The sequence below is a fragment of the Thermobia domestica genome, chromosome 7 (assembly GCF_964235325.1).
Source record: "Thermobia domestica chromosome 7, izTheDome1.hap1.1, whole genome shotgun sequence".
NCBI classification, from domain to species: Eukaryota; Metazoa; Arthropoda; class Insecta; order Zygentoma; family Lepismatidae; genus Thermobia; species Thermobia domestica.
In genome coordinates this window covers 271220613-271245280 of record NC_137460.1, presented here as the reverse complement: position 1 = coordinate 271245280, position 24668 = coordinate 271220613, and the positions used below count along the sequence as shown (strand labels likewise).

Below are 24668 nucleotides of genomic sequence, written 5' to 3'. Positions count from 1 at the left end.
TAATACAACTGTTTCTTGACCGCTGTTACACGTAACCCAAAAAGTATTTGGTTACAACTTAGGTATACCAGCTCTCACTCCTGAGTCCGAATTCAATAAAATGGAACAAAAAGCAGAGAACGAAAGAAAACTAGGACCATTACATCATTATGCTTTCAGTAATTCTTTTAAAAAAGAAATGCATTAAGAGTGAAAAGAAGACAGTTTTCTTAATTTGGTCTAATCTGCACAAAGCCTGTCGGTAATACGATTCTTCAAACAACGCAAAATCGGAAGTCCTTGAAGAAGTAGTACATAAGAAAGTAACAAGCCGATCGCTGAAACATCTAAGGCGAAGATGAACAAAACAGGTGCTTAGGTGAGTACAAACATTACGAATACTGATGAAGATGTTAAAACCATACCACTGTAATTCGCGCAATACTCTCCCATCGAAAATCGAACCTTGAACTACGTGCATGAAAGATGCGTGCATCAGCCGCTAGACCTAGTTTTTTTTTTATGTAAGCGATATATCGCTGAAGTGATAAGGGATAAGTAATAGTGTAGGTATCATCGAAGATAATACTGAATTCTCCTGTAGGTATATGTTCAGTACATTCACTTCTCATGCATTAACTTTTATTCAATTTCAGGTGAACTCAAATGGTTCATATTTCACGTTAAGCTATAGGTCCACGTCTCACATAGCCTCTGTGTTGAAAATGGACTTAAAATTAACAATGAATCAACCAACAATGTAATATACAACAAAATCATTGCAAGTTGCACACACTTTAAAACCTAATATAAATTTCTCCAATTAATCATAAATCACAGAAATTTTAAATAGTGTTCAATCTCATATCTGCCTTTCCACTGTCCCGAAACAAATTCCATGGCAAGACATACCAATAGAAAGGAAGGAAAATCGCTCAAACTCTATAGACTGAAACTCAACTTTCTATGTGTGTGTGCGTGCATAAAATTAACTACTAGTATTACTTTGAAGTTTCTAACTATATTTTAGAACTAGTTTTATCAGAAATCATTATACAAGGGAATTTGCTTTAGAACGTAGTGAGAAACGCACAAGCCGAAGTGGCAAATAGGCGTGCAGCACAGAATTAAGGCGCCGAATGTCCAACTTGTATCACTGTCACATTATATTACATCAATAGAAACAGTCTTTCCGAGTGTATATATTGTAAAATGAAAGGAAAACTTTGAGTTTCACGTCCCACGATTATGCCAGCTAGGCTAAACGAGACGATGATGATGAGAAATGAATGAAATGGTGATATGAAGGAAGTGGGAGAACCCCGAATAAACCCACGCAGACGATGTTTGTCCACTACGAAGTTCATTTGGCGCGAGCTGGGATCGAACCAGGGACCCCCAGCACCAGAGATGACCGCTGAGCCATCGCAGCCTCTGTATATTATATTGCGTACGTTACCCCTGTGAAGTATTATATGGTAAAGATGATTTTATTATGTTATTTTTATCACTTTGATTTAACTTGAGGTATGTTGAAAAAAAAGTGCAAGTACTTAATGTTATTCCAAAAGACCGAGACCAGTACATAAAAAAAATGCATACATGAGATATAATGACGAAGCCGTAAAGCAAATTGTCTGGTCTTTACGACGTAATACTCCATTAGGAAACTATAATAAAGTAGGTCTGTAATAGTAGTGTGGTAAGGAAACGTGTGATCATAAAAGTGTCTCAAAGAAGTGGGCATGATATCATAAAAATATTTTTGCCACTAATTCTGTTTATACAGTTCTTTCCATTGACGATGCACATGCTCCCTACGGACGCACCACCGGACTCCTGCTTCGGTTAGAGATATTACTTGCTTACTACTGGTCATCTCTACACAGGACGTTTAGTAGTATTTTGCTTGGCAGTCTTTATAGAAGATGTCACAACAAGGGGCACGAGTTAAGCCTTCCTAAAATCAATCTGCACACAGGAATGAAACTCGTCCCGCAAGAAATCTTTCAAGGTCGTAAGAGTATATTTCATCATAAAAGAATGAAATACATCGTAACATAAGGTATGATCTCAGATTCTTAACCTGCATGATTGTTGTTATATTAAGTTCCAAATCAAGTAGTCTTCCTTTGTGAAGTAATCTAAGGTGCTGTTTGAGAATAATAAACCATTTCCCTTTCACTTTTTTTTTGCCTTAAATGATTCCTTAAGATTCTAGGTCCTTATTTACCTGGCACATGCCCAAATTATTGTGCATAGGTTGACAATAAGCATGCAAACTGATGTGTCCAGGAAATAACTAGGTGCTATTACCATGAAATTCACTCAAAGTGCCTTAGAAACTGTTTCTAAAGGTAGGAGTAAAATTTATGGGCGCCAGACACAAATACGCGTCCGGGTGTATGTCATATAAACGACTGTAATATATATACATCATCTTGTGTCAGGAGCAGTTAAGGTTATTCATAACGTCCAAACAGTTTGTGTCTAAAACGATAGATGGCGCCACCGTCACCAATGTTAACATATACAACTAATAAAATTAAAACAATCAAAAATAAAATAAACAATTCAAAAATTAAGCAAAAACGGATATAATCTGGTTAATGGACGTAACAAAATCTAGGGAATGGTACGTGTCGATTTCACATATTGTTATTAGTTTCATTGTTAGAGGCCACCATTGTTAAATAAAAAAAATCAACTTTATGTGCCACACTTTCTAACATAAACTGACCAAACTTTGCACACCCATTTAAGATGGAAATATCTAGGGAATGGTACGTGTGGATTCCACATATTGTTGTCAGTTTCATTGTTAGAGGCCACCATTGTTAAATAAACAATCAACTTTATCTGCCACACTTTCTACCACAAACTGACCAAACTTGGCACACCCATCGGATTAGCACAGAGATATCTACTGAATGGTACCAGTCGATTTCACATATTATTGTTAGTTTCATTGTTCGAGGCCACCATTGTTAAAAAACAATCGTTGGATTTCTCCATTGTTAAATAAACAATCAACTTTATCTGCCATACTTTCTATCACAAAGTAACCAAGCTTGGCACACTCATTTACGATTGAGATATCAATGGAATGGCACGTGTCGATTTCACCTATTGTTGTTACTTTCATTGTTAGAGGCCGCCATTGTTAAATGAACAATCAACTTTATCTGCCATACTTCCTACCAGAAACTGGCCAAACCTTGCACAAACATTTAAGATTAAAATATCCAGGGAAAGATATGTGTCGTTTTCTCATATTGTTGTTAGTTTCATTGTTGAAGATCACCATTGTTAAATAAACATTCGTTTGATTTCTAAATTGTTACATAAACGATTAACTTCATCTGCCATACTTTCTACCACAAACTAAGCAAACTTTGCACACTCATGAACGATTGAGATATCTATGGAACGGTACGTGTCAATTTCACTTATTTTTGTTAGCTTCATTGTTAGAGGCCACCATTGTTAAATAAAAAATCAACTTTATGTGCCACACTTTCTAACATAAACTGACCAAACTTTGCACACCCATTTAAGATTTAAATATCTAGGGAATGGTACGTGTGGATTCCAAATATTGTTGTTACTTTCATTGTTAGAGGCCACCATTGTTAAATAAATAATCAACTTTATCTGCCACACTTTTTACTACAAACTGACCAAACTTGGCACACCTATTGGATTAGCAGAGACATCTACTGAATGGTACCAGTCAATTTCTCATATTGTTGTTAGTTTCATTGTTCGAGGCCACCATTGTTAAATAAACAATCGTTGGATTTCTCCATTGTTAAATAAACAATCAACTTTATCTGCCATACTTTCTATCACAAACTAATCAAGCTTGGCACACTCATTTACGATTGAGATATCAATGGAATGGTACGTGTCGATTTCACCTATTGTTGTTACTTTCATTGTTAGAGGCCGCCATTGTTAAATGAACAATCAACTTTATCTGCCATACTTCCTACCAGAAACTGGCCAAACCTTGCACACAAATTTAAGATTTAAATATCTAGGGAAGGATATGTGTCGTTTTCTCATATTGTTGTTAGTTTCATTGTTGAAGATCACCATTGTTAAATAGACATTCGTTGGATTTCTCCATTGTTAAATAAACGATTAACTTTATCTGCCATACTTTCTACCACAAACTAAGCAAACTTGGCACACTCATGAACGATTGAGATATCTGTGGAATGGTATGTGTCGATTTCACATATTGCTGTTCTTTCATTATTGAAGGCCACCATTGTTAAATAAATAATCGTTGGATTTCCAAATTGTTACATAAGCAATCAACTTTATCTTATACTCTTTCTACCACAAACTAATTATATTTGGCGCACTCATTTACGATTGAGATATCTATGGAACGGTACGTGTCGATTTCACTTATTTTTGTTAGTTGCATTGTTAGAGGCCACCATTATTAAATAAAAAATCAACTTTATGTGCCACACTTTCTAACATAAACTGACCAAACTTTGCACACCCATTTAAGATTGAAATATCTAGGGAATGGTACGTGTGGATTCCAAATATTGTTGATAGTTTCATTGTTAGAGGCCACCATTGTTAAATAAACAATCAACTTTATCGGTCATACTTTTTACCACAAACTGACCAAACTTTGCACACCCATTTAAAGTTGAAATATCTAGGAAATGCTATGTGTCGATTTCATATATTGTTGTTAGTTTCAATATTGAAGGCCACCATTGTTTAATAAACAATGGTTGGATTTGTCCATTATTAAATATACAGTCAACTTTATCTGCCATATTTTCCAGCACAAACTAACCAAACTTGGCATACTCATTTACGATTGAGATATCTATGGAATGGTACGTGTTGATTTCCTTATTTTTGTTACTTTCATTGTTAGAGGCCACCATTGTTAAATGAGCAATCAACTTTATCTGCCATACTTTCTACCACAAACTGGCCAAACTTGGCACACCCATTTAAGATTGAAATATCTAGGAAATGGTACGTGTGGATTCCACATATTGTTTTAGTTTCATTGTTGAAGACCACCATTGTTATATACACAATCGTTGGATTTCTACATTATTAAATTTACAGTTAACTTTATCTGTCATATTTTCTGCCACAAACTAACAAAACTTGGCACACTTATTTACGATTGAGATATCAATGGAATGGTTCATGCCGATTTCACATATTGTTGTTAGTTTCATTGTTAGAGGCCACCGTTGTTAAGTAAATAATCAACTTTATCTGCCGTACTTTCTACCAGAAAGTGAAGAAACTTTGCACACCCATTAAAGATTGAGATATCTAGGGTTTGGTACGTGTGGATTGCACATATTGTTGTTAGTTTCATTGTTGAAAGCCACCATCGTTAAATATACAATCAACTTTATCTGCCACACTTTCTACCACCAACTGACCAAACTTGGCACACCCATTGGATTAGCACAGAGATATCTACTGAATGGTTCCAGTCAATTTCACTTATTTTTGTTAGTTTCATTGTTAGAGGCCACCATTGTTAAATAAACAATCAACTTTATCGGTCATACTTTTTACCACAAACTGACCAAACTTTGCACACCCATTTAAAGTTGAAATATCTAGGGAGTGCTATGTGTCGATTTCATATATTTTTGTTAGTTTCATTATTGAAGGCCACCATTGTTAAATAAACAATTGTTGGATTTGTCCATTATTAAATATACAGTCAACTTTATCTGCCATATTTTCCAGCACAAACTAACCAAACTTAGCACACCCATTTACGATTGAGATAGCTATGGAATGGTACGTGTTGATTTCCTTATTTTTGTTACTTTCATTGTTAGAGGCCACCATTGTTAAATGAGCAATCAACTTTATCTGACATACTTTCTACCACAAACTGGCCAAACTTGGCACACCCATTTAAGATTGAAATATCTAGGGAATGGTACGTGTGGATTCCACATATTGTTGATAGTTTCATTGTTAGAGGCCACCATTGTTAAATAAACAATCAACTTTATGGGTCATACTTTTTACCACAAACTGACCAAACTTTGCACACCCATTTAAAGTTGAAATATCTAGGGAATGCTATGTGTCGATTTCATATATTGTTGTTAGTTTCATTATTGAAGGCCACCACTGTTAAATAAACAATGGTTGGATTTGTCCATTATTAAATATACAGTCAACTTTATCTGCCATATTTTCCAGCACAAACTAACCAAACTTGGCACACTCATTTACGATTGAGATAGCTATGGAATGGTACGTGTTGATTTCCTTATTTTTGTTACTTTCATTGTTAGAGGCCACCATTGTTAAATGAGCAATCAACTTTATCTGCCATACTTTCTACCACAAACTGGCCAAACTTGGCACACCCATTTAAGATTGAAATATCTAGGGAATGGTACGTGTGGATTCCACATATTGTTTTAGTTTCATTGTTGAAGACCACCATTGTTATGTACACAATCGTTGGATTTCTCCATTATTAAATTTACAGTCAACTTTATCTGTCATATTTTCTGCCACAAACTAACAAAACTTGGCACACTTATTTACGATTGAGATATCAATGGAATGGTTCATGCCGATTTCACATATTGTTGTTAGTTTCATTGTTAGAGGCCACCGTTGTTAAGTAAATAATCAACTTTATCTGCCGTACTTTCTACCAGAAAGTGAAGAAACTTTGCACACCCATTTAAGATTGAGATATCTAGGGTTTGGTACGTGTGGATTGCACATATTGTTGTTAGTTTCATTGTTGAAGGCCACCATCGTTAAATATACATTCAACTTTATCTGCCACACTTTCTACCACCAACTGACCAAACTTGGCACACCCATCGGATTACAACTGAGATATCTAGGGAATGGTACCTTCCGATTTCACATATTGTTGTTAGTTTCATTGTTATAGGCTACCATTGTTAAATAAGCAATCAACTTTGTCTGCCATACGTTCTACCAGAAACTGACCAAATTTTGCACACAAATTTAAGTTTTAAATATCTAGGGAATGATATGTGTCGATTTCTTGTATTGTTGTTTCGTTGCTGAAGACTACCATTGTTAAATACACAATCGATGGATTTCTAAATTGTTAAATAAACAAACAACTTTACCTGCTATATTTTCTACCACAAACTAACCAAACTTGGCACACTCATTTACGATTAAGTTGTCTATGGAATGGTACGTGTCGATTTCACATATTGTTGTTAGTTTTCTTGTTAGAGGCCACCATTGTTAAATAAACAATCAACTTTATCTGTCATACTTTTTACCAGAAACTGGCCAAACTTTGCATACCCATTTAAGATTGAAATATCTATGGAATGGTATGTGTCGATTTCACATATTGTTTTTGTTTCATTGTTGAAGATCACCATTGTTAAATAAACAATCATTGGATTTCTTCTTTGTTAAATAAACAATCAACTTTATCTTACATACTTTCTACCACAAACTAACCAAACTTTGCACACCCATTTAAGATTGAAATTTCTAGGAAATAGTACGTGTTGATTCCACATATTGTTGTTAGTTTCATTGTTGAAGGCCACCATCGTTAAACAAAGAATCAACTTTGCTATATTTTGTACCAGAAACTGACCAAACTTGGCACACCCATCGGATTACCAATGAGATATCTATGAAATGGTACTTGTCGATTTCAGTTGTTGTTGTTAGTTTCATTGTTAGAGGCCACCATTGTTAAATAAACAATCAACTTTATCTGTCATACTTTCTACCAGAAACTAACGAAACTTTGCTTACCTATTTACGATTGAAATGTCTATGGAATGGTACATGTCGATTATCAAGGGCTAACAAGCCCTAGCCAAATACGTCATTATGTGTTGGGATCAAACGATAATTATTCGTGATCAAACGAACTGGCCAAATTCCGATTGAATTTGTTTTCATGGTGGCTGTGGTGGAGGGGCTAACAAGTCATCGGTAAATGTTATTGTTCGGAAAATGGAATAGTGCAAAAAAATAAACATATTTCATTCAGATCTTTGTTGTGCCTGCTTTGTAACCAGTGTGAATTAGTTGTGTGCCGCCAGATTTCTTTTCATTCTTTCTTTCTTTTCTTTTTCTTTCTTTTTGTCTCAGGTGGAACGGGATGGCCCCCTACAGCGCTCTTAGAATTACACTCTAAAAGCTCACATTGTTCCTAGAACTGCACTCTAAAAGCCCCTCCCATATAACTGACCTGTGTTTCACAGCAGACACCTCACATTTGAACTCTGTTGAGATTCTGTGTAAGTTTGTCGGTTGTACGTACAAATTGAGAGAATAAACATGTATTAGGGAATGAAAAGTTCTCGAAATAAATTTGCAAGCTGAATATTTTTTCGCGACATAAGTGAAGAGTAATTGTATACCCTTGAAGAGTACCCTGGAGAGTAAGAAAACTCTAAGCAAAATAATCATTAAATAAATAGCAATGTAATCACAGTAATGTACACTCATGTCCAAAATTATTGTCGCATGTCTATAAATATGTTGTTGTAGGAATATAATTTGATAACGAATTCGCCCGGTATTTCTTATAATGTTAGTATGTGTATAATCGGCAAAGACATGTATGTGGCAAATTTCATGTCAAAAGAACAGCAAATAAGAACAATAAAACGAAATTAGAACTTTCTTTTCCATTTAGCAACATATTGTTTTAACTCATTCTAATTTTCTTATTTATAATTCCTTTCCTATGAAATTTACCACAAATATACATTTCCCGATTATACACATAGTATCAATATTAAAAGTATCTTGCAAAATCATTATCAAATTATATTCTTACAAGAAGACAGTTATAGATATGCGACAATCATTTTGGACATGAGTGTACATATGGCATGTTGTATTTCTACCAGATTGTCAGTGCACTAATTCTCTCATTTTTTGATGTGAGCGGTCTCGCTATCGAATCTGCAAAAGAACATTAAAAAAAATGTATTTAGGTCTATTCCATTTTAAACAAACGAAATACGTTGCGTAAAAGAACTTTCCATGTTAAAATATTCGATGGGTAGAGTAGTTTGTGTGGGATTTGGTTGTTATTGCATGTATCTATTGCATGCTGAATGGGTAGCTGGGAAGGCAGCCAAGATATTCATTCTGACGGTTGCAAGCCCGTGAAAATACAGAGCAACAGTTACTCCAAGGGAGTAGATAATAGATAAAAAAAACTACCGTGGGGGAGAGAGCCGAAAGAGTTTATAGTGTAAAATTTTGTCCGCAACTAGGGAAGTTCCGCCAGGAACGCAGATCACCTGTATACGGCTCTCATTGTTGAGACACTAAAATTTTTCAATTACTCGTATACGGAAGATAAACATTAAAAAACTATTTTTATTTATTTATTTATTTACTTATTCCTCGGGGGGTAGTCTATCTCAGAAGATTACGATTAGCATAATTCTATGTTTCAGGGGGTGCGCTTCCAATCCACCTCCCATAGGCGGTTTTTGGGTGGGCGAACCGGATCTTGTCCTTAGGTCCACACATTAATTAAAGTATATGTAGCACACATGTACGTGTGTGTGTGTGTGTGTGTGTGTGTGTACGTATGATATGTGTATATGTAGGTATGCTAAATGTAAAATATTTTTGAACCAATGGTTCCAATCCAAATAATAGAGCCCCACGGCTCCAACTCACCAAAAACAAATTCCGCCTGTGTCACCTTCTACGCATCAGTGGCTATGCCCATAGTATATTCTATGATAACAATTGACTTAACGTGCTTTTCAAGTTTCTAGCTCATTTTCTTGGAAAGAGAATGCGTAAGACTCTCTTAGTGTTGCAACGAGACGAGACAGGGCTCTGAAGCGAGACACGATATAATACGAAACGTTTCGTGAAACGTCTCGTCTCGTGTCTCAAAAATACAAACACAGTTTCTGAATTTGCTTAAAAAATTATTAACTCGGAATAAATTATTTGCCTTCGAAATGTATACCATCTTTCATTATTTCAAATCATCCAAATGATTCAATGTTTCAAATCCTACAAAGAACAGGGAATACCTAAAGCACTTTTTAAAAATTATTCTTACAAACAGCTTTCACTTCCATTTTTCAATCGATTCAAGTTTAATTATTTTGTGATAGTGCTCCAGATTCAAATACAATGTAAAGCGTTCATTGAGATCAGTGTTTCAGAAGATTTTATTCCTGGGGCTGGTGAAGATATCTACGTATAAAAATCCTTTAATAGAAGTACAAGTACGCGTAGAAGTGGCAATTTTATCAGTAACTAACTATTGTTTCATGGTCTTTCTCGTTCCGAACCAAGGCAGAAAGAGATTGTGTCAGCCTTTCTCGATACTGAGTTTTGAAAAGATACTGATTTGACAATAAAATTTATCCTTTTTATCCTTTTATGATGTTATTCGAAGATAAACCATTTTTTTAAATGGGAAAGTTACATAGGCCTCCTTATTTGTTCAAGTGGCACCAGGGGTTCTGAAAAAAGGATATCAGAATAAATGGGGAAATCTTGCCTTTCGTCTGTACTGACGGTATTGACAAATGTTCCTATCGAAGTAATTACGGGTTCAGTCAAAACTAAGCAGTCGTTGCTGGAAGATTGCAGTCGTGTTGTGTGTTGTGCTCAGTTAACCAAACTTGATTAAAAGTTATAATTTTAACCACTTGGTTTAACAGCTCTTTTGTGGGCCTCAGCCTTTCTGGTGTTGCCACGAGACGAGACAGAACCACTCGATACGAGACGAGACGGGCACATCTTTTCTAGACGAGACGACACAGCCAGAAGACTCGTCTTGTCTCGTTTCGTCTCGTGGCAACACTAGACTCTCTAGATATATCAGTGCAAGGTATGACAACGTTCCTCACGGAGCACATGTTAGCTCTCAGCCTCTTTCTTTCTCTGATGTTTGTTTACGTAGTAGATTAATATATAGAGAGTAACAAAAGGATTAGATATGCAGATTCTCCTGAAACCACATTAAAATTGTAGCAGTATTTGGAGCTTGTTATAAATGGATTTACCGGGGAACTAAAATAATTCTGGGAACTGATCATACAGCATTGATATAAAAAACATGGAAACAAGTAAATACAAAGAACTGAAATCGTGAATTGTTTTCAAAATACAGAAATCTCGAAGGAATATATGTTTAGGCGGCTTTAATTGTAAAGGAATTTTGAATAAATTTGCATCCCCTGAATTCTTATACATAAAAAATAGAAATCTTTCTTGTAGTGTACGAATGAAATGCTTTAGGAAATTAGGTTAAGATAATTAAAATGATACTGTCCTTTACAAAATTTAAAGGGAATACCATGATCGAAAAAGCATGAGTCAAACTATAAGGGTCAGTGGTAGCTTTTGTCATTTCTTGCGACCACTATACGCACCTTATTGCGAAAAATTTATTCGTATTATAAAACCAATATCATTCAATAAATGTCAAATTTAACAGATCTTGAGAGATGAAATGACAAAAATTGTCATTACCTCTGTCGCATAAGATATTCTAGCTTTGGGACCCATGTTATTATATGACTTTCACGATAAGTGGCAAATAGAATATAAATCCCAAGTTCAAAACGTAAGGAAAGAAACCGGCTGTTCGCTCTTCAAATTATGAAAAATGTACCAAAATGGTTGAAATTATGATTTTGTATTTCTTTACGAGAAAGAAGAATAAAAATAAAAATTGGAGAAATTCTAATCATGTATGTATAAGTCCACTATCTTCTTCAAGTTACTAAACTAACTTCAAGTGTTTTAACCATTTTTGACACATAACTCGAAAACTTTTAGAGATATTAGAGGCAAGAATACGTGGTTGATAATGAGCTTTTTAATTATGTCACAATACTTTTGAACTTTACCTTATGAGAAATGGCATATTCCAAAATTAATTCAGTACCACCCTAACCTGAATTTTACCAAATGATTAGCGAAAGTGATAGGGTGTGCATCGTCCAGGGATTAATTCCCGGTGTGGCACGCAAACATTTCTGTGTTGACCAAATATCGAGAGAAAAGTTGGGAAACTAAAAGATAGCGGACTTCAATCTAGACAGCCGGCGACGTTTGGTGTGGTTGTGCTTACTACTAACATAAGCCCGCTGCAGGCTCAGATCACAAGGGACTGTTGCGCCAGGATTATATATATATATATATATATATATATATATATATATATATATATATATATATATATTGGTGTTATTATTTTACCTTACATTCTCTCAGTAGCGTAAGGACGAATGGGCCTCCCCGCAAAAATGTTAAACGGACCCCCTCTTTCCACATGCATGAGTCACGTAAAATTTACAGAGAACAGTTTTGACTTATTATGTTCTATCTAGTGAGTCACAACTTGCTCATATGCAAAAAAATGCACATTATTATTATTATTATTATTATTATTATTATTATTATTATTATTATTATTATTATTATTATTATTATTATTATTATTATTATATTGTGCTATAGTTTTCGTCTATTCTGCTATACCAAATTCGAGAGTCTACAACATCCGACATTTTTAATGAGTTGTGGTCGTCCCCAGGGTGCGAATTGGCGGGGGGGATGCCAGGGATTTCCCCCCTGACAAAAATCTGTCCCACCCTGGAAAAGAAAAATTTTATCGCTGGCAGGGATAACTTTTTCCCCCTCTGGAGTATTTTTAAATGGACATAAAGATAAGATAGAAAAAGGGACCAATTCTTACTTTGCGTAGCTAACCTACATATTACTTGTGTGAAAATTTATGAAAGATCTCACATCTCAACTGTTTTGTACTTGTTAGTATATATATGGGGGAGAGGACTCGGTGCGCACATGGGTGAAATTTATCCCCCCCTGGGAAAATTTTTCAATTCGCACACTGGTCGTCCCACTTTTTGTTGTTTGGTTCGATGCTGGTTTCACTGTTCTTTTCCCATCTTTGAAATGTTTCTCCCCTAACCGAGTCGTACGTCTAAAATCAATAAATAGTTGATGTACCGGACTACTGTATTCCCACTTCTTTTCGAGTATTTGACTAATGGTAAATATTTGGTCGATAGTTGATCGATTTCGTCTAAATCCACACTGATAATCTCCAATCATTTCATTTGCGTATGGGGTCAATCTTGCTAATAGAATATTTGAAAGGATTTTATAGGATGTTGACAGAAGAAAGATGCCTCGATAATTATTACAGTCAGTTTTGTCGCTTTTCTTGTGGATTGGAACAATGTTTGATTCTTTCCACTCTTGCGGCAATTCTTCCTTGTTGTAGAAAAGGAGAATGAGTTTGTGTATCTTGTTCCACAATTTTTCGCCTCCAGCTAAAATTAACTCAGTCGGAATTTTGTTTACACCCGGATATTTGTGTTTCCTTAATTTCTTTATAGCGATTTCTACTTCTATTCGGTTGGGTCGGGAATATACATTTCTGCGGTGTGTATCTCCCTTTCTCCACGCACTTTAGTTTTTGCTGCGTGTTAAGCAAATCGTTAAAGAAATCTTTCCATCTTTTTAAAATGCTATCTGTACCAGTGAGAACTGTTCCATCAGCTTTCTTTAATTTAAGCACGAGTTTGATAGCCTTTCTTAAATTCGTTGATCCCTTTATACATGTCCCGAATGTTTTTATTTTTACTATTATCTTCAAGTTCCTAAATTTTAGCTTTCAAAAAATCGCGTTTCTTTGTTCCAAAAGTTTGGGAAGTTTCCCCCCTGATGTCTACGAAATTTTGTGTAGTTATTTCATTCGGATTTTGTAGCCAACGTAATTTTGCTTGTTTTCTTTTTTGCTCGTTCGAACCGTGGTTTGTTGTTACGTATTTCCGCGTGTCCCAATTTTTGTTTTGAGAGAGGATGCTTCGTAAGTAAAGAAAAGAATTCAATTGCTGGAATATTTTTCTCCATAATCTTAAGGTTACATCTGTTAACTAAAGAGTATATGACATGCGTTAGATTTCTGTAACGATTCCTTTAATGTTATTGAGATCAAGGGGCCTATCCTCGAAGGTCGGAGGAACCCCCAAAAGGTCACGTGGACCCCCTGTATTTTTATGAATATGTATTTGTATATGTATTTTCTCTTGTTATATGTATTGTTTTATGCATTTTTATGTATGCCCCCCCCCCAAGTTACAGAGAAATCGACCTCCTTGATTGAGATTATAATCATTTTGCTCAAAGAGTATTGTTGCGTCATACATAATTGATATTCTTTCTTCATAGTTTTGGGGAAGTCATTATTTATATTATTATATTATAAAACAATTTTAACGTGGATCTTTGTGGATGCCTAATTAGAAACATACCGATTATAAATATGCATGTATTCAGATTTCAGAATGTGTTCACGGCAGTGGTTTGTAATACTGATGTGTACTACTACTTCATCTATACCGCCTAATATATAATATACTTTACAACAGTTGAGTAGATTCATGTACTGTAAATTGAGTTTCATCTCAATGGACTGTGATAATATTTTTCCTGATGGCGTACCAACAAATGGAGCAGATTTCTGGTGCAAAGGAATAACGATTAAAAACTCTGCTGGTGATCTCGTTCTGAAAGAATTGTTTCAATTTGCACTAACTATGTACAGCTTACCAATTAGCAATGCAACAGTTGAAAGAGTGTTTTCGAAAGTAACTGCAACAAAAACAAAACTCCGAAACAGAATGGGGTTAGAACTTATTTCTTCGATTCTCCGAGTTAAAATGATGTTTGAAGACAGAAATATATGCTTTTATAACTTTACACCATCAACAAAAATGTTCAGGTTTAATTCATCAATCTATAACAGAGAAGCAGCCGAAAACGAAGATGAGGAGACTACCGACATTTTTTCTGCTATACAATTTTAAATATATGGTGAGTAATAAATTATTTTGTATTTGTTAAATTATTAATTAATTTTCCGATATGTAAAATAGTAAAATATTGCTGGGTTAGACAGAAAAAGAATATAGATTAAGATTATTACTAAGCAGTCTGTAATATGTGATCTTTATGCGAGTGAACTCTTTTGCTGATAATTAGTATTAAATTTTATGCTTATCCTATCTATCCTATTCCAACCTAACTTAACCATAAAGCAAACTTACCTCCCTAGTCTAACCAGACCCAACCATACAAAATGTAATCTAACCTAGCCTAAATTAAAAATGAAATGATAAATATAAATTTACGTAAAATAACCTGCATAATAAAAAAAAAAAAACTAAAGCTGTAGTCGCTACATCCCTAAGTTAAAAAATAATGAGTCGCCCCGCGCTGAAAAATGACTCATTTTGTCAAGAGAGAGAAAACACTACTGCGTGTCCCCCCATATATATATATATACGTGTGTGTGAAACCACATACTTACAATATAATTTATTTTTTTGTTTGGGCTACAAGTAGTTCAATTTCGCTACTTTTGTAGCACAGCTACGTTACTTTTTAATCTTCATATCTGGCAACACTTCCAACCTTATTAATTCTAGTAACCTAAAATCACTCTACGAAAGAAATACGCAACCGCAGAAGAAGATTGGACAAATAAAGTTACTTTTCTGAAAGTTCTCGTAAATCATTCCATTAACTGGCAAAAAATATAAGGGAAGTATAAGACCAGTGTTAAATTCTTATTATATTTCAATTCACAATGGCTGGTGAGGCGTCTGTTAAGTTGGAATTGATGTGTAAAGAAGAAATTATTTATGACTTACCTCAGGAAGATCCACTCGAAGGGAAAGGGTGGACATACGATCTGATGACTGACAAGAAAGAGTTAATATTATCCACAACGGAAGGAGAGCAAACAATGGACAAGGATACAGCTATGTGTTCTTTGGATGTGAAACTAAACGTTGATAGGGTGAAATCAGAGTTAACAGTAGAAGATGATCCTGCATTTGAAAGTAATGTAGAAACGCTACGAAAAATAGTGGTTCAGGAGACTTGCGCGTCGTACTCTAATGACTCCCAACAACTAACCACAAAAAATTTAAATTCAGTTCGGCCAGAAAGGTAATGTTCATTTTTTCATATACTAATTTGCACAGATTGATAATACGGTTACATAGGTTCGGAAAATTGTTGGTTAAAAGAAATGCTTCAGAAAAAGTATTTATATATGGGAGATATATCGAATGTAAGTTAGTAATCTAGAATTTGGGAATGGCGTGGCACACATACACTAGCTGTATTCCAAATAATAACAAGGAATCGATGTTTTGTCAAGATATAAAGGAATATTTTTTTCAAGATATGTAGTTAATATCTTGATAAAAAATTGATTCTTTTGTTATTGATTACACATTACTCACTAATTATTGCACATGTTTAAAATATAGGTACTCGACGATATTGTTTTATTTATATAGAGACTTGTAAACTAAATCGCGAGAATTATATTCATCCTAAAATTTTCCAAATTAAACGTGGAATGTATTACATTGGAACAAAAACTATAGACGTTTGTAATTTTACTCAGAATTTAGCTCAAGGGGGTCTAGCCTCATTTCTCAGGAGGGCTTAGAAAGACATTGGCAAAATACAAAATAAAGAATAATGAACTAACAATGGATGTTCATTAATTGTAGAGGTCCTTACACAAATCCATTTCATAGCTGCACTAATTTCTTTCAAGGAAGTCTACTTTTTAAATTCCCAGCAATCATTTCTAGGGTATGGACCTCCATTTCTCAATATAGGATCACTTTAGGGGCTTAGTAAAACTACATGAATATGAATCGATGTACAAGCAACTGTAACGAGCATGCGCTAGATGGCCAGTAAAAGGAAGATTGCTGTTCAGATAAGGGCATTACGCAGAATTTTGGTAAACGAGGATAGCGCAAAATACTTTATTTAGGATAAACTTACATGTCTTGCGTGTTGAATGTGTACTTGAACGTTCCTAAGTATTTTATAGGTAACACACTGAAATGCTTTCTTTGCTTGCATATTTGTGTTCCGAAGTACCACAATACATTAGGGAGGTAATTTCTTAATTATATGGATTCCTTCATTCCCAAACATTTTTCTAGTTCCGTGTCATGATTTGGCACATTCAATTTTGATACTCCATTCGTTTACAGTGGTTATTAGATAACGTAACACGGGGTTACTTTGCACATCGGTCGTTAGTTTGCACGAAATATAAAAAGAGTTTCATAGTCCTCTGTCGGTACAAGCATGAACTGTAAACAGGAAGTTTCAACTACGCAGTAAAATATATATATATATAATGTTGGGGGTTAGCATCAGTTCTAATTACCGGGAGGGTTTGTTATAGTAGTATTGACAGCAGTTACTGTAAAAACAGCCTAAATCCAAAAGAATTTCCGTCAAAGTTAAGTCAGTTTCGTAGAATACTAGCGCTTATAATTGGACTCTAATGCAATTGTTGAAATTAAAATGTGAAATGTTTCATAGGTGTGGTTACTTTCAACAATATACAAAAAAGTATATTGAACATACGTTTCCATGAAATGTTTTCATTCAGCATTTAAACACTTTACATTCTACACAAAACTGCATGCATTTTAGTAATATTGATATTATAATGACGGTACCGGTATCAGTACTTAGTTTGAATTATCGATATTTGTAAAGGAAATTATGTATTTTCTGGTACCGAGTATGGAACCACATTCTAATAGTTTAACATATGTCCCACAAAAGTGCCAGCTGACGAAAAGAAAAAAATCATTTTCGTAAACTGATTTGATTTGGTTATTCCCTTTGTCCAAGAATATGATCGGGACACTAATCAGTTCAAGATTTACGGGGTTTGTAACTTTCAGGCTGAAACCTACCCAAAATTGCATTTTTTTTTTTTTAACGGCAAGTCTGTAATTAAACTCAAAAACAGTGACTTTAATCGGTTCTTACAGGTTTAGTCACTTCCTAGAACTGTTATGCGTGAGTCACTTGGAATTGTTCTTGTTTTTGGTGCAACGTCTTAGTTCCGTGATTGGTGGTAGTTCATATTTTTCCCATTAACTGTCTCTGTACAGTCATATGGGAGTTTGGTACTGTGAGGCCACATGTTCTGTCTGCTTGTATGTGTGTGCTGTTGCTGGTGGAATGCGGTGAGCGGGTACTTGAATTTTCGTTTCATGGCGACAATCGAGTTAGCAAGTGCGATTGAGACACCGTAACATGAATTTCATACAAAGAATTTGAAATTGTCGTTTTTAAATAAGTTTGTATTAGATTCGGATATTAACTCATATCGCCTTTCAGCACTGTGGTTCAATTGAGATAGAGAAAACCTGTGATGGTTGTGGTCGAACGCTGAAGATATTCCCGACGTATGGTAAAAGTGATCGTTTATTTGTTAGTCTTATTTGTCATAATAACAAGTTTGCTCGTTTTAATAAATCGACGTCTGTGTAGAAAGGAACATTTTAAGTAATGTGTAGTTGAGTATTGCGCATGTGTTGCTGCTATCTTAGGTTTTCGGGAATCAGAAACTATGAGTTCATTATTCATGAGTGTTCTGGTATGACGAAACGGCGAGTGCTTTCGTTTTTTAATTGATATTATTTTTATTCTTGATTTCCTTGGCGAAGTATTTTCTTTGCTGGTGGTTGTTCCATCATCTTGGTGAAATGTAATTTATTTTTCCTTGTCATGCTTCACTGATTTATAATTAGTGATAATGTTTTTTTAATTTTTTTTCCTTCTTACGTTAGCTTTATAGTAGTGGTTTGACTAAATATGATTTTTTTTGGATGTTTTTATTGTACTTGAGTAGGGTGTGGGTGCGTTGGTAGTCCCCGTATAGATATCAATATTGATAGTCACCACTTCACCTGGATTGATTAAGAATGGTGTTTAGTAACATTTTGGCCCTTGTCTTTATAGTTTAATTCTTAACATTGTACATTATTTTGATTTGGACAGTAACTATAACCGATTCAACTGATCCGGTTCTGGGAGCAGATTGGAGTAATTGGGAATCATTCCTAAACTGCTCCCAACACCGGATCAGATAAATCGTTGCAGTCACTGTTTGAGTGAAAGTAAAGATTCGCCTAAAAATCTATTGCTAGTGATTCCTACGTGTACGAGCTGCAAGCCCAGTCTCCAAAAGTCTAGTGATTTCTTAAAAAAAAAAAAAAAAAAAAAAAAGAAGTCTTTTAAATCAAGCCCCTCTCATACTACTTTTCTGGATCTGCCACTGTTCATAATTTGTTTTCTGACAAACAATCCATTCCAGCATCTACATAAATAGGAAATTCACATAAATTTAAAACACAGGAGGCTCCAGTGGTAATAGTTTCCTATCTAAGCTGTATTTTGCACTTTGTATGTTTTATATTGTATCATATAGCAACAAATTTGTTTCTCTCAGTTACTACCGATAAGACAATTTCAAATTATGTCTTTTGTGTTGAGAAGCGGAAAAACTGTTACTACCAATAACAAGTTTGATAATATTTCAAGAATAATGATTGGAAATATTTTCCTAACTTGTTTCGGATTTGCACCTTTTACTTGCAACTATTCTACAACCAACTCTACTGAATAAATAATTTATTTATTTTCATATTTAGGTGTTAAGTGTAACAAATTAGGAATTTGTGCTTTCTACAGTTTAGAAAGTTGTAAGAATATCTTTAGCTGGAAACTGTACAGAAAGTTGTATTTTTTGTAATGTATTGTTGAAAGTTGTATTGTATTTTTATTTACAGCAATTGGAGATGTAATTATGCAGTTGTGCTTTGAAAGTTTTCCAGAAAGAACTGTCCAATAAATGTCGTTGTAAAGCATATTTACAAAGTTAGGCCCGAGAAGTATGGTTGTATATTTAAAAATTTACTACTCAGGCCAAATGTGATTTATGCTTTTTAAGCCCCAGTCCGGCCAGCGGACTAATCGTTTTATGTATTAAGAAGAAGAGGGGATTCTAGTTTTTATTACTTCTACTTTAGTGTTACTTAATTATGCACCGAGGCAGACGGTGATGACAGCAATGAATGAATGGTAGAGTGAGAAAAGTGGAAGGAAACGGCAGAATACCGCGAAAACCCACGTTCACATTTTTCTTCTTCAACTACAAAACCCGCTTGATGGAAGCTAAACGAACAAGCAGAGCTTTACCACTCAGACACCGTGTCTCAGAATAGTACCACTTTGCAGCTCACCTACAATACATATTCTATACTGAAATTAATTTATTTTGCAATTCAGAATTTAAGTACAATATCATATAATTAAGAACATGCTACTCGAAACTATTGGCATAATAGATTTTGCCTCTTTTTTCCCTCTAACTTCTGCGCTGATGGCGGGTAATTAATTAAAGTAACTGATTGTAAAAAGAATTTTTAGCACTCTTACGTCGGGAATCGAACTCGGGACCACGTGCACAAATGGCACGCGCTAGCAATTCGAACAACGGCGAAGGTTTTATCCACATGCACAAACTGTCCTATGACGAGAAAATGACAAGACTAGTGGTGGGTAAATTCCTAGGAAGATATTTTTCGGGAAGATTCCCAAAAATGGGAATTTTCCTTGAATTTATGAACAATCCCGCATAAAAATGCATTCTGTTTCTATATATAAGTTCAAAGTTAAATTCGTTTTTATATCTGTATATTATTACAGTTGTTCCCAGAGGAGTCTTTAAAATGTATATTCTGAACGATGTTATGGTATTTTATTAATATTTTATTATATTTAGAGAGTACGCATAAATGGATATTTATTTACAATATGTTCTACGAAAGAAAATATGTTTCAAAAATGGTATAGTAAGTCCGCATACTTTTAAACCGCTAAAAAGTTTAAGTTTACATATAAGTGGATTTTCGAAACTTGACTCTACCACTGATATAAACATATCAAATTTTTACAAGTTGTAAACAAATTAAGTTGGGTAACTGCCAGAAGACACATGTCCCCCAATTTTTTCAACATTTTGGCATAAATATGTATGTTCGCAAGACTTGCAAGAAAAAACCTTATCTTTATAATTTTGCATGTAATATTGCCACACCACCTCTCTTCCTTCCCATTTCTCGAAATGTCATGCTTTAATTTACATGTAAGTGAAGTCCGAGTACCTCTTCAAAAATTTAAGCCAGAGACAGGAGACAGACCGACCTCTATTACTAACACTGTTTCAGGGTTTTTTAATAGTGCTACATCTCTATTTCTACGTAGTTTTAAATTACTTATAAAATAGTTCCTTTTCATCATTTGTAATTTAGTACTTTGCTATTTTGGCTATTGTTTATATTTGGTGGATCAGCATATGGGCCTACTTTTTGCGATAGTCTATTCTGATGCGGTTTTTTAATGGTTTCATATGTCAAATTACGTTACCAACATTAAATTCAAACAGCATTGCCGAGCGAGCGTAGCCAGTGAAGGCGGGATAGAGCCCCGCAGGGCACGTTGTTTTCTATCTTCGTTACCAGCAATTCACTTTGTTTTCTTACATAAATCACTTCCTCTTAAACTTACGGTTCGTGAAATTCCCCTACCCCCTAAAAAATTGTGTTCGGTACTTTCTTGAGTACTTGTACATCACTATCAACTCATTTATTCCGTAAATTGTCCTACGTTTTGCTAGTTTTTGGCCCCTATATTAAACAATTACTCTACTTTTAGTTCAAATGGAAATGGAATTTAAGAAAATCATATTGTCAGTTATATATAGTACAGTCAAATAATTTTAAATTTTTTAACGTCCAAATTCTTTAAAATTTAAAAGTAATTCCTATTATTTTAAAATAAAGTAATTAGTCATATTGTTCTTATAATTTGGAAGATAAAGTAAAGAAATGGAAATAAATTCTTTTCCGGGATTTTTTAGGCCAGGGAGAAAACCCGGGAATATTCCGGGTCTCAAATAAAAAGGTAAGAAATTGTTTGTGATTCATATCTAGGCCCATTCTTTCTGTAAGTCCCTCAAAAATTTTAGTCATTTCACTTGTCTTTTAATTGGAGTGATTTCAAATTATAACCCCTATGGTGAAAAGAAGAACGCACTCCATGAATAGATCCAAATTCTAAACATGTTACAAATAAAACGATTGGGTATAATTGTATAGCTTTTGCCTAGGATATTATTATCCCTTCCTAGATTGTAGAAAATGATAACTAATTATTTCACTCATCGGGTAGCGATAACGTGATTTGAAGTGAAACATCTCCAACTTATTCCCTCAGAGCGCGTAAATGAGAAGTGAAAATTTAGAGTAGAAAAAAAATAGAAAAGGAAAATTTTTAGTTTCTACGGACATAATTGTATGTTTTATGTTGTATCTTATAGCAACAAATGTGTTTCTCTCAGTTTTTACGGATAAGACACTTTCAAATTATATCCTTTGTGTTGAGAAGCGGAAAAAGTATTATTACCAACCGCACGTTTGATAATATTTCAAGAAGAAGGAATGGAAGTATTTTACTGACTTCGGATTTCCTTGTTTTGGATTTTACCTTTTACTTGCAGCTATTCTACAACCAACTTTACGGAATAAATAATTTATTTATTTTCATTTTTTTTAGTTAAGTGTTACAAATTAGGAGTTTGTGCTTTCTACAATTTAGAAATTTGTAAGAATATCTTATTTGGAAACTTCAAAGAAAGTTTCAACTCGTTCTAATTCAAGCGCTTTCCAATTCGATTTTTTTTTTTTTTTTTGGCGGTGCTCTGAGCCTATCCTAGAGGTATATATTTGACATACTGCTATTCCTAGTATAAGAGGCAAGAAACTCGTGAGTATTTCTTTTAATGAAGAAGGAAGTATTAATCTCCGTACTGACAAATAATGAAAGAAATTTTGATCGTAGCATTAAACTTCTTTTAAATTTGGGGCTCAGAAGGGCTCCTACTCTGCGGATGGTATAATTTGAGACCGTTTCATTTCTTTTCGGCCAGTGAAATGAATCGAGATCTTATTTGAGAATATAGACAAATGTAAGAATATCCCAGGAACAAGCTTTGAAAAATATTCCAACCAATCTGTTTGAAACATCTTGCGAAATTTAACAGCTATTGCCAGTTATTTTGCTTCTAATTGCAGAGAATGTACTTTAAGTTCAAGATTTTCTTATTATTTGAGTGAAATAAATTTTGTTACTCTGCTTTTAGATTTTGGACAAGTGAGAATGGCCCTAGATACAAGTCCCGCAGGATTTTGTGTTCTTTATTTAAGAAAAGCTTTGGAATAGAAGATTAAGAATAGATTTATCAATACAAAATAACTATGCAAAGTATGTTTTTTGACAAAACAGAATCTTAGTACCTTTAAAAATGTGCCCATCGTCGGCTTCTTCTTTTTAGTTTTCCTTTAACGGGAGGTGTTCATTATGACAACTAATCGATTTCTGAGTAACGTTAGTTTCAATTTTTGTTAAGGGGCAGCAGCATTTTATCAGATAATATTCTCGCAGTACATTTGAAAACTGTATTTTATAGTGGACTTTTCGTTCTTCTATATAGAATTCCTGTAGCCTGACATCATCATTATTATTTAAATTCATTTCAGAACGATGTTAAGTCAAATTTCATTGTGGGCTAATGAGATGTACTCATAAAATGCCAGCGAAGCGTTACTTATTTATTTATAAATTAGCCCTGTACAGTCCAGATTAGGAATATGATCGTAAATATGAAATTACTAAGTACATCCCGCCTTTCGAACAAAATATTTTAGTAGCATAGAAAACTACACTGTCTAAGCTGAATTTCATTCTGGATTGCAGGTTTACATTAGGAAAGCACGATGATGGCTATGAATCCAAGGTTTTATGAGTGAAAGATATAAACTGCTTTAAAAAAAACTTTTGTTCACTTTTATTATATTTCTTACACGGGGGAATATATTCCATTATCCAATCAAAAGTGCAGGAACGTGAGAGTACGTGGAACCAAGAATGACGAGAAAGTTATTTAGCTAATGGTTTATAGTTTACTTGTGTATAAGTTTTTTGATATATTTTGTGTTTCCACGTATATTTCCCTTTCTTTAATTTGCACTTTTTTTCGATTTTTAAAAGTTTTTCCCACTATTTTCGATTGAATTCCACCAAGATATGAGCTTCCTACCATTTTGTCAGTACTTGTGTGTATTGATAGCTTTTATCATACTTCATACTGCCTTTTTAAACAGTTCCATATTTTTGCACTTGAAGGTATAAACGCCGAGGTATTTCATACAAAATCAGGAAGTTCACGAGTGAAACCTAAAAATTAGTTAAATTTTACATTTCAAGTAGTATTACCAGTTGGCGAAAAAAACTGGAAGGCTGAGATTTCTTCGAAGTCTGTTTTGAAATTACAGGTTCTCAAAATACTGACAATTTACCAGCAAAGTATTGCATGCTTGACATTTGTTCGATTAGGACTTGCAGAGAGCTCAAATTTCATAGGATACTTGCAAGTAGCAACATAGCACTTGCAACACAGATATTTTCTATTTTGTATCCAAGTAGTTTGAGAATCGTGAAGGTAACATAAATGATATTTTTATTACTTGTTTATGGTAATGAACAATTTGTTAAACGATTAATTTATATTTTAGCTGAGTGTGACGTAAAAAGTCAGGAAATATGAAAAGTGTGTGCGAGGTGGGAATAATATCATATGAGAGCACATGATTTGGGTACTACTTTCCTAGTGTCATCATTAGCACACCTGCGGAACTATTTCCAAA

General features: G+C 34.3%; 1 protein-coding gene across 3 annotated transcripts in view; it reads left to right on the top strand.

The window, feature by feature from the left end:
* The first annotated feature begins 15477 nt into the window (after positions 1–15477).
* The window catches only part of LOC145690919 (uncharacterized), a 76301-nt gene continuing 67110 nt past the window's right edge, over positions 15478–24668 (top strand). For 2 of the 3 annotated variants that reach the window (XM_081766360.1, XM_081766358.1), the window contains exon 1: positions 15478–16014. In XM_081766360.1, coding sequence (XP_081622486.1) covers positions 15650–16014 — 365 coding nt within the window. In that variant the 5' untranslated portion in view covers positions 15478–15649. The remainder of the gene's footprint in view (positions 16015–24668) is intronic. The other variant, XM_081766359.1, reaches the window with a different exon arrangement.